The sequence below is a fragment of the Brassica rapa genome, chromosome A10, assembly GCF_000309985.2.
Source record: "Brassica rapa cultivar Chiifu-401-42 chromosome A10, CAAS_Brap_v3.01, whole genome shotgun sequence".
Taxonomy (NCBI): Eukaryota; Viridiplantae; Streptophyta; class Magnoliopsida; order Brassicales; family Brassicaceae; genus Brassica; species Brassica rapa.
In genome coordinates, this window is record NC_024804.2 from 1,386,376 (window position 1) to 1,396,740 (window position 10,365).

Here is a 10,365-nt window from a genome sequence, read left to right on the forward strand (position 1 = left end):
ATTTGTCGCAATCGGAAGCCCATCCTGAACTATCAAAGATCTTTCCAATGTATTATACTATAAATTGTATGGGTAAATTCAATTATGTGGAAGCAACTAACAGATGATTCTCCTCAGCCTAGCGGCTAAACCACGAAACCTATGATACCGAAACATTTGATCGACCCGGGTTCGACTCTCCTACGAGTAATGGGTGATTTTTTTTTTTTTTGTTCAAACATATATCTCAGGAATCGAAGAGTCTCTTCCAAACGACATCATGTAACTCAGTAACCGAAGAGTTTCTTTTCGTCAAGATTGGGTGTTATATGATTGGTTATTTCAGTAACTGACTTCAATAATCGAAGAGTTCCACAATAATCAAGAGTTTATTTTAACTGACTTCAATAATCGAAGAGTTCCTTTTTGTTCTATAAATATAAGGGACGATATCAGACCTTTTATTCACTCACTTCATTTCGCTTGATATATCCTTTTGCAATACAAGTTAGTTTTCGATTTTTCTCATTTTCCATTCAATTCATGAACTTTTTTCTATTTCTATTTTATCGTAACATCTTAGTTTCGATTTTGTTGCAGGACAAAGTTTCAATGGAAGGAAGTTCAAAGAAGATGATGAAGCGTCCCATAGAGGAGGTTTACGGATGTGATGCCGCCGAAGGTTTCAAGAAGGGGAAGAAGGAAACTGTGGAACATTACAGGGCTCTTCTTCGTTTGTCCAACGAATACAGGCTATCTGAGAATGATTGGAATCTTGCATCCAGCAAAGCAAATTCAATTGCTGTCCAAATCGAGTTGCTTGAAGATATTATCAAAGCTGATGGAAAATTTGATTTAACTGCTGAGTTGGAGAAACTCAAAGAAGAGCACTCGGAAGCGGAAGGAATGCTTGCTGATGTGAAGGTCAAAGTCCCTGATTGGGATAAACTTGGCGAAAGTTGGCTCCATCATGAGTAATTTCATGTTATCGTCTTCTCTTTTTATGTTTTTAAGGACCACATTATGTTTGATTTTCAGTTTTTATTTTAAATGAATAAGCACTTTTGTTTCTCTTGTGTTGTTTCTTCAATTAACAACCTAAATAAAAAACTTGTTCAATGTTTTTCACTATTTTGTAATGGTTTGGCCTAGTGTTCTTATAACTTGGTTATCTGATTTGCTTATTTGTTTTTGGAAAGCCATCCTGAATACATAAAATGATATCCAGATTATATAAATCTATCGTCTGTGAATAAATGAGTTCACATTTACTCTGTTATCGAATATCCAACGTAGCCTAGTGGCAAGCCCTTCTACTCTTAGTGTACCCTTATCACACAATAAGTCGTGTTCGATCCCCGTTGTGTATACTCACATTTTTTTTTGTTTTTAATTAAATATTCAAACGTTATTTTCGTTTTATTGTAGCTTTTGGCAAGTATAAGACCCTTGGTACAACGGCTGCACACTTGGATTAATCTATCGAGAGTTCACGAGTTCAATCAACATCAGATCACATTCTTTTTCATTTTTTTTTTGTAAACTTTAAAGGAATTTGTTTTTGGAAAGCTATCCTGAATACTTAAAATGATATCCAGATCATATAAATCTATCGTCTGTGAATAAATAAGTTCACATTTACTCTGATATCGAATATCCACCATAGCCTAGTGGCAAGCCCTTCTACTCTTAGTGTACCCTTATCACACAATAAGCCGTGTTCGATTCCCGTTGTGTATATTTTCACTTTTTTGTTTTTAATTAAATATTCAAAAGTTACAAGTTATTATCGTTTTATTATATCTTTTGGCAAGTATAACACCCTTGGCACAGCGGCTGCACACTTTGATTCATCTTTCGAGAGTTCACGAGTTCAATCAACATCGGATCACTTTCTTTTTCATTTTTTTTGTAAACTTTAAAGGAATATGCTAGGCTTTGGTGCATTTTGCTTTCTCACTCTTTTTCTGGAAACCCATCCTAAAAGTACCATAAGCATTTGACAATTCATCAATACATCCTAAAAATTTTTCAATAACAATCTAAATGAAAAAAACGTTAGGGATAATTCATTACAAACTTAAACTTAAACGTTAGGGATAATTAATATCAAAGTAGAAAAACAGTGTAGAAAACAGAACAAATATGACATTTTCACTTCCTTTGACCTTCCTGGAAATCTTTATCCATAAACTGGTCGAAGATCTCACAACATAGCTTGCTTCGTAAGTCCATCGCAGTTTCATCATTTATATTAGCCATGCTCTTCAATCCCAGTGACCTGCATTCCAGCATCTTCACAACAAAAATACCACAGTTGTATGGAAATTTTGTCTTTGGAAGCCCTTCTGCAAACTTAACTTCAAATGGACTGATATCTTCGAAATTAACCTCTTCACCAAGAAGTTCCATCTTTATGGCACTAATCAACACTGTCATAAATACCCAAAATTATACAATAAATCAATCACCAACAGACAACAAAATGAATATGTAAAAATGCATCACAATCACAAGCAGCAAGTGACAAACTTTTATTTTCTAAATTAGCTAATATTTTTACCTGCCAGTTCTTGGATTTGATTAAGAGCACGTTTGATATTTGCTTTTGGAAGACCACAATGGAAGAGTGTGATTGTGTTGTCCATCAATTGTATCTCCACCCCAATATAGTGACAGCTCAACTTATCTTCAATGACACCATATATAACATCAACATCTTCCAGCCATACCTTCTTTGGATGTATTAAACCTTTCACAAGTTCGCCTACACAGCCCTCCAATAACTTTTTTTTTTCTTATGTGGCTTCCTGACAGATTCATAAGCGTACCCAACCTCTTCTAAGAATTTGACTGGTACAAAGCATGCTGGTGGAAGATTGTTGTTGCGGAACCAAGCACCTTGCTCAACCCTCTTACAATTTAGCATTTCAAATGCAACATTTATGTGCTGCCAATGTAACAATATAGTTAGAAACTTCATATAGAACTGCTATAACATGGACATCTAGCATAGCTCAACTCAACCTCTTCCTAAACATATCACACAATCAAATAGAAGACAGAACAGAGTGTTGATTACCTCTTTGTTGAGATTGTTTTCTGCATCGTCCATTTTTTGAAAGAACTCTTTTTCAATTTCTTTTCCATTGATATAAAACGGTCTGTAGTTGATAAAATTAACTAGTATCAATCGAAACTTTTACAAAATAAATTAGGAATATTTATGCGAGGACAAAAAGTTGCTTACACACGATATATGCCCCGTAGATCCATCCAGTGTGTAAGCCTTGAAAACCGAGGAAATTCAGGTGTCACAAATGGATCAATTGGAAGGATTACCTCAGGTGTTACAGGTATAGGAGGGTTTCTAGGTCGTATTGGCCTCTTCTCTTCTCGCTGTAGAAAAGGAAGCAAATCTACTGGCTGAGCATTTGCTTTCTTCTTCTTACCAACATGTGGCTTCCCCTTTAATTAAAAATAAAGACAAAAATTCAGGATCGTTTTTATCTTTATACTTGAATGCCTTCCTAATATGAAGTAAAAATATTTTTTATACCTTTTTTGCATGATCGTCTTGACTTGGTTTCACACTCTTACCCTGCTTTACTTCTATCTGTGAAACAAAACCGATATATCAAACTATTGACCTGAACTTCAATTCAAGTGGATCTTATTCATTTTTATTACCTCTTTTGCCATTTTCCCAACACCATCTTCTGATGGACCAGCTGCTTCATTTTTCTTACAAGCGACAGCCTTCGCCTTCCCCTTTTTGAATGACAAAAATTCAGATACATTTATATCTTAATTCCTAGTATGATGTATAAATATTTCATACCTTTTTATCACCATCTCCTTCACTTGGATTCACACTCTGCGTCTGCTCTTCTTCCATCTGAAAATCAATACCGAGATATTAAACAAATGACATTATTTTTCAATTCAAGTGATCCAAGGCATTTGTTTTACCTTTTTTGTCATCTCCCAAACACCATCTACCCATTTTCTTGGTTTTCGCATCTCAGAATGGTGGAAGTAAATTTGTTCTTTAGAATTGTTCAAAGAGACAAAACACGAGCCATCAAACAAAATGACTTTAACTTTTCCAGCGCACCAGGCACCATTGTCGAACGCCTCCACGTCCTGCATTAGCTCATAACTTTTCTTCGCTCCAGATCTCTCAGGTGGTGGTTGAGGACGTATTCTGTCAATTGATACACGTGTCTCAACACTCCTTTTCCTCTTCTTTTCGTCCAGAGACGGGACGAAGTACTCAACTTTCACCATCTCAACCCCATCAACCAAATATGTTGCCAACACATTTCCTGGATACCATTTATGACAAGTATTGTCATCTTGTGATGAAATCTCCACATTTGCTCCGATCTCAAAGGGATTTTGAACTCTGCTTTCTACATCCTGTGATGGTTTAGATTCAAGGATATCCAGTCATTTTGATAGTTGCTGAGTATTTATTAAAGGTTTTAATGAAAGTAATACCTTATTTTGCTCTGTTAAAAGATTTCTGCGAGCTCGGGTATTTGGCTGTGTGTCGGAAATGTTTGGTGAAATGATCTCATTCATAAGCTCGTGAGTCTCCTGAATTCAGGAATGGTTGAATGAACACGTACAAGGGCTTCCAAAAATTACTTGAAAAGTCCAATTTTTTAAAGAAGGTACCTGCTGCGTCTGAATTGGAGTAAGGACTGGAGTCTCAATATTCTGTTGAGCTATTGGAGAACCAGGTGTCTCTTTCGTGATCTCATTCATAGGCTCTCGTGTATCCTGATGTCAGGAATGGGATTATGAACACGTACCAAATTCATAATTTTATAAATACCAACAGTTTTCAAAATTATACTTGCCTCATTGTTAAGTTGTTCATCTGCTTGATCTGCATTGGCTTCACCTTGTCTGGAAGCCGTCTCATGAAATGGAGTTGTGTCAGTCTGTGCAAGTACAACAAAAATTAGGAAGGCAAGCCTAAATATGTATAACATCTTCCAAAATTACTTGACAACTCAAAACTGAATCAAGAACTAGATAAACATTAATTTTAATTTCCGAAAAAAAAGTTACCTCATTGTTTGGAGTTTCATATGAAGTAACTCTTTGTAGTTTCTCTAGGTTTGTCACACGTTCTTTAATCTGTTTCCTGTCTTTTTCAATCAAACACAAACGATCGTTCATGATCCTTAAATTATCTCCCACCATCTCGCTGATTCTGTTGATCTTTGATTCCAAAGACTCCTCCTGATACGAAGTAGAAGCTTGACTCATCCCTCCATTCCCAAACAGTAAAGATGCTCTTCTTATTTCTTCATTAGCACCGTATAGGTCTACTGACATGTTTCGCCAATCTCTAATTTTAAACTTATAACCTCTCTTGGATAAATCGGCCATGTCATCCAGATCTTTATTAGCTTCGTCTCCCATGCAAACATCATCTTCTGGATCATTAGAAATAGGAGGTAGGATGCATGTGACCTTAAGCTGAAACCATAAAAATAATTAGCTTTTAAATGGAGAATCATAAGGCAAAACAGAAACAAGAAAAAAATAATGTAAAAACTTACATGATCTTTGATTTCAATTAGGAGAACATCTATCAGCTGTGGAGAAGCTATTTGAAGGTACTTCTCACACAAAAATATTGGGGTAGACGGTTGAACGCTCAGAATAGGAACAACTTGACTGAATGCATACTGTAGCAAAGGTACTGACTCAAGTATCCATATAAGAAATGCCATAGGGAACCCTTGCAAATCATAATTGTTTTTGTCGAGGCTTTTGTCGACAGCTCTCTGAAGTGATTTTAACAGCAAATTATAAGCTGTTCTCCCCCATGGGTATGTCATCAAGACATCCATATCCTGCGCTATTTTCACATAATCCAAAGTAAAAGTTGTGCCACCGTCGAGAAGGCTCTTCTGTAGTAGTATGCTCTCAATCAGGAGGAGCATTGCAAGGCAGAATCTCTCATCAGAAGCATCTTCTCTTGTGTTTCTGAGCTGCTTCTCCACGTCCTTTACTGTATGAGTACGCCCTTTTAGGAAGTCCCACTTAAATTTCTCGGTTCCCTCTCGTGGTTCTCTTGCTTCACCACTACATTTCAAACCAGTCACCATGTGGAATTCTCTTATAGAGAACCTCATTGGCTGAGCACCAAAATGGAACCATGCTTCGTGTCTCTTCACTGTCTTGATGCTTTTGGTGAGAACTGCGTGCACTATCTTAGCTGATAATTTCAAAGACCTCTCTCCAAGCTTGATCACCGGTCCCAAAAACGTCCCTCTTATTCTGTTGAACTCATCATTTCCTAGAATTTCCTTAACAGTTTTGATATAAGCAACTATCGAGTGTTGGTTTATCGATATCGTCTTCTCTGGCTCTGATCCAATCGGATACCTCAGCTCAGGCAGTGCTAGTCTTAATGGTAATGGATCTCCCATCTTGTTTCTATCCTGCGTAAACAAGAAAAATTTTATTTGTCTAAATTAATTAAAATCCAATTTTCAGGAAGGGTTTCCTGAAAAAATACAAATCCTTCCCGAAGTCTATACACATGCTTTCACATGAACTAGAATTCTACGAATCATATTAGGTTAAAACGAGCAAGTCTATACACAAGCAAAAACCAGGAGACCAATCTCTCAGAAAGAAAACACACATAAGGTTGAATCTGCAACATACCTTCAAGAGATAGAGCTCTAGAAATGGTTTTTCTCGGAGAATAGAGAGAGCTCGCGTAAAAGATCGAGAGAGAGAGAGTTCTGGAGATGGGTTTTCGTCGGAGATCGAGAGATATGGAGATGAGAGAGAGATTCGAGAGGCGGAGACGAGTGAGATTCGAGAAGTTTGAAACGGCGAGAGTGTTGAGACGGCAAGAGTTTTGTTTTTTTTCAATCGAAATGTATTGTTTTGGAAACCTATCCTATATTAATTGGGTTAAGTATGCTTATGTAATATTCTTTAACAGATGATTCTCCTCAGACCAGCGGTTAAACCAAGGCTTTTTATAACTCAAAAGTCTCTCTATCCCCGGGTTCGATATGTGGTGGATTCAAAATCTATTTTAATTCTTTTTTGTGTTACAGTTTGGAGTTAAATAAAATTAAATGTAATCCATAACAGATGATTCTTCTTGGCCTAGTGGCTAAACTCCCACACTATCCAAATACGCAGACTCTCTCCCTCTGGGTTCGATCCTTTGTGGTTCTAAATTTTTGTTGTCTGTAAACATCACAATTTTAAGCTTACCATATACATGTCCAATCCTTAGTATATAATCTCATTTCATTCTTTTTTACATTTGAAACACTTAACTTTTTTTCTGGAAACCCATCCAGAAACATATTTTAACCTTCCAAGATATATGATACCCAAAAAAATACTTGATATCCTTCCAATCTTTCTTATGTAACCAGACGCCAACAACATAACAAAATAAACAGTCATAACTAAAACCGAGTCTTAACTAAAACAAAAAATGTTTTCATGCATCATTCTCATTTCCCAAAGCTCTCATCCACAAATTGGTTGAAGATCTCACAAGACAAGGTTCTCCTTAGCTCCAATGCATTGTCATCATTAATCTTTGTCATGTCTCCTATCTTCAATGACTGGCACTCCAGAATCTTGACAAGAAATATCCCACAGTTGAAAGGATGTTTTGTCTTGGGTAAACCTTGTGCCTGCTCAATCTCAAATGGAATCATCTTCACCTTATCTACCTCATCACCAGAAGATTCCACCAGCAGATTAGAAATCAACACTGTCATATTTAAAAATCAATATCAAGATAGAATCAGTTGAATATTTCAAACCAAGAAACAGATGAATACATCAAATACAGATTGTTTATACATACCTGCCAACTTTTTCACTTGAGGAATATCAATGCTGTTGCTTTCCTTTTGAAAACAATCATATACTGTGATTCTTTTCTTCTTCAAATGAATTTCCATCCCAATCCAGACATTGCTTTTTTTTCCAAGAGTAATCCCATACACAACATCAACATCTTCTCCCCATGTCTTCTCTGGATATACCTTCCCTCTCACAGTATCTTTAAATAAATCGTTGAAAATCTTTTTACCTTTGACCTTTTCTTTCTTGTAAGCCAAATCATCAGAGAGCAAGCAATGCAAGAACTCCATAGGTAGGAAGCACGCCTTTGGAATCTTGTAGTTGTGGAACCAAGCAGCATTCTCATTTCTTCTGCAATTTAGCATTGCAAAGGCTCCATCAATGTGCTGCAAAAAAAAAGGCAAACATTATCTAATTTGTTACTATATAATTTCCTGAAACTAAACAAATCCTTCCTGAATTTTTTTTAAAAAAAAAAGCTCAAGGCAAGAACATATGTAAACAAATTACCTCTTTCTTAAGGTCCTTTTTTGCATTTTCCATGCTTTGAAAGAAAGATTTCCTTATCTTATTATCATTGATTGATAGGGACCTGCAGTCGATTAAAGATTCAAAGGAATTACCAAACCTCTTATACATAAATATAAGAATATAGACAAGGACAGAAACATGCTTACGTTTCATGCATGCCGGGCTTTAATGTCATCCAATTTTGAAGCCTTGAAAGCTTATGTTCCGCAGGAGTTGAAAACGGATCAACTGCAGGTATAATCTCAGGTATTACAGTTAAAGCCGGATTTCTGTCAGACTTGAATGGAGTTTTTGTGTCTCTAGATCGTTTAGGCACCCTCTCGCTCCTTCTTAGGAAAACATTATCCATTCCTGAATTTTGTGATGAGGCAGCAGCTTTCCTTTTCTTATCAGGCTTCACCTTTAATCAAACAATAGACACCAAGCAAAATATTATCAAATTTGTTGCAATCGGAATTTCTGGAAACCATTCCTGAAACTAAAATGTATGTATATCAAACAATTCACGTGAAGTATAATTCTAGTTATGATTTACCTTATCTGCCATCTTCCAGACTCCATCTTTCCATTCTCTATGAATTCGCAAATCTGAATGTTTGAATAGAATAGTTTCCATAGAAGTATAGAGACACACCGAGTATGTGTTATCACCAAGTACCATGCTAATTTGTCCGCTGCTCCAGCCATTGTTGTAGAAGGCTTCTACCTTATCCATCATCTCAAAGGATTTTTGGTCACTAGTTGGTGTTGCAGGACGTATTTTGTCAGCCGTGATAGTATCCTGAAGTTTCTGAAGTCTATGTTGGTCTGTGAAGAGTGTCGTGTACTCAACTGTCAGCTCCTCTAGTCCTTCACACAGTTTAAGATCAACAACCTTTCCTGGATACCATATTTCGTCATCAGTAGACAAAATTTCAACCTCTGCGCCTATTTGAAAGTGAGCTAGAAGCCTGCTTACTTCAACCTATTAAAAATGAAGATTCAGTAACATCAGCGGTTTTAAATTGTTAGAATAATAATTAAAGATCAAATATACTCGATGCATACCTCGTTTTTTTCTGAAAAATCTATAGCACTTGTCTGAAGATGCTCTGTTTGCTGAGTAATAGGCGGCATCTTCGAAACATATGTGGAAACTAGCTCAGTAGTAGGTTCTGTAGTATCCTTGAGATTTTCTTCTGCTTGATTCTGCTCTGATGGTGTCTCATCGGATTGATCTCCCTCACTGTCTCTGAAGGTGCTGTGTTTGCGGAGTAAGAGGCTGTGTCTTCGAAACATCTGTGGAAACTAGCTCAGTAGTAGGTTCTGTAGTATCCTTGAGATATTCTTCCGCTTGATTCTTTCTGCTTGATTGTGAATGCTCTCCTTCACTTGTAGAAAAATATTGGGTCGCAGTTTCTGTCTCACTCTATAAGACAAAAGTAAATGGTAAGAGTTAGTTGAATAGAAAAATATTACCTAAACATTTTAAATATTTCTTCTTACCAAAGCATTCTTATTTTCTTCAATAACTAGTGCAATTAGTGAAGACAATGGAGAGGAAGGTCTGTAATGCACAGCATGTGTATCCTCCTGTAATAACAGTAAAATAAAAGAGGTAGTTATGAAGAAGTTTCTACAATTTAAAATTCAAGTTGTACTTATGAAAGACATTTCTATGCTTACCTTTTTATTGTTTGCTGAAATGATCTCAGTCAATGGCTGTGTAGCCTCATACGTTTCCTCTGTTACCGTCTGCAAAAAAAAAAAACAAAAAAAAGTCAGGTAGGGGATCAAAAACACGTACAAAAGCTTTCAAACATTACTTGAAATCTCCAAGATTTTTTGAACATTTACCTGCTGTTTCTGAATTGGAGTAAAAACTTGAGCCTCAATACTCTTTGGAGATATTGGAGAAGAAGGTGTCTCATTCATTTCCAGTGTTTCTTTTTGCAAAACTTGAGTCTGAGCAGCAGGTGACTCAATCACAATCTGCAAAAAATA

General features: G+C 36.3%; 3 protein-coding genes across 4 annotated transcripts in view; all 3 read right to left on the minus strand.

The window, feature by feature from the left end:
• Positions 1–187: 187 nt before the first annotated feature.
• On the minus strand, positions 188–7,343 carry LOC117129058. 2 transcript variants are annotated; one of them, XR_004452631.1, is made up of 10 exons: positions 5,062–7,343; positions 4,848–4,931; positions 4,663–4,767; positions 4,483–4,581; positions 3,952–4,401; positions 3,821–3,877; positions 3,670–3,750; positions 3,539–3,595; positions 3,062–3,447; positions 188–2,929 (listed from the first exon to the last, which is right to left on the minus strand). XR_004452631.1 is itself a non-coding variant. In XM_033282423.1 (10 exons), the coding sequence occupies exons 2-10, from the start codon at positions 5,416–5,418 to the stop codon at positions 3,226–3,228; spliced, it is 1,512 nt and encodes a 503-aa protein (XP_033138314.1). In that variant the 5' UTR covers positions 5,419–6,446; positions 6,676–7,343; the 3' UTR covers positions 188–3,225. The 2 variants fall into 2 exon arrangements, 1 of the variants encoding a protein (XP_033138314.1); XM_033282423.1 differs by having other exon boundaries at positions 188–3,447; positions 5,062–6,446; positions 6,676–7,343.
• A 27-nt stretch (positions 7,344–7,370) lies between these two features.
• Positions 7,371–9,603, minus strand: LOC117129059 (DUF724 domain-containing protein 6-like). Its single transcript, XM_033282424.1, has 6 exons — positions 9,430–9,603; positions 8,918–9,346; positions 8,529–8,782; positions 8,362–8,443; positions 7,853–8,237; positions 7,371–7,756 (listed from the first exon to the last, which is right to left on the minus strand). The coding sequence occupies exons 1-6, from the start codon at positions 9,496–9,498 to the stop codon at positions 7,491–7,493; spliced, it is 1,485 nt and encodes a 494-aa protein (XP_033138315.1). The 5' UTR covers positions 9,499–9,603; the 3' UTR covers positions 7,371–7,490.
• A 1-nt stretch (position 9,604) lies between these two features.
• Positions 9,605–10,365, minus strand: part of LOC117129009 — a 927-nt gene continuing 166 nt past the window's right edge. The window contains exons 2-5 of the mRNA XM_033282289.1: positions 10,219–10,353; positions 10,048–10,116; positions 9,868–9,954; positions 9,605–9,790 (exon numbers count right to left, since the gene is read on the minus strand). Of these exons, the coding sequence (XP_033138180.1) occupies positions 9,605–9,790; positions 9,868–9,954; positions 10,048–10,116; positions 10,219–10,353 (477 nt within the window). The remainder of the gene's footprint in view (positions 9,791–9,867; positions 9,955–10,047; positions 10,117–10,218; positions 10,354–10,365) is intronic.

What these genes read in the sequence shown, in the direction of transcription:
- LOC117129059 (XM_033282424.1), bottom strand. Translation starts at nt 9,498, where the DNA reads ATGCCGCCTATTACTCAGCAAACAGAGCATCTTCAGACAAGTGCTATA. An exon ending in ATTTTTCAGAAAAAAACGAG is followed by an intron (nt 9,347 to 9,429) that starts GTATGCATCGAG and finishes CATTTTTAATAG; the next exon opens with GTTGAAGTAAGCAGGCTTCT. An exon ending in TCAAGTGAAAAAGTTGGCAG is followed by an intron (nt 7,757 to 7,852) that starts GTATGTATAAAC and finishes TAAATATGACAG; the next exon opens with TGTTGATTTCTAATCTGCTG.
- LOC117129058 (XM_033282423.1), bottom strand. Translation starts at nt 5,418, where the DNA reads ATGGGAGACGAAGCTAATAAAGATCTGGATGACATGGCCGATTTATCC. An exon ending in ATGAACAACTTAACAATGAG is followed by an intron (nt 4,768 to 4,847) that starts GCAAGTATAATT and finishes TCCTGACATCAG; the next exon opens with GATACACGAGAGCCTATGAA. An exon ending in TTGGGAAAATGGCAAAAGAG is followed by an intron (nt 3,596 to 3,669) that starts GTAATAAAAATG and finishes TTTGTTTCACAG; the next exon opens with ATAGAAGTAAAGCAGGGTAA.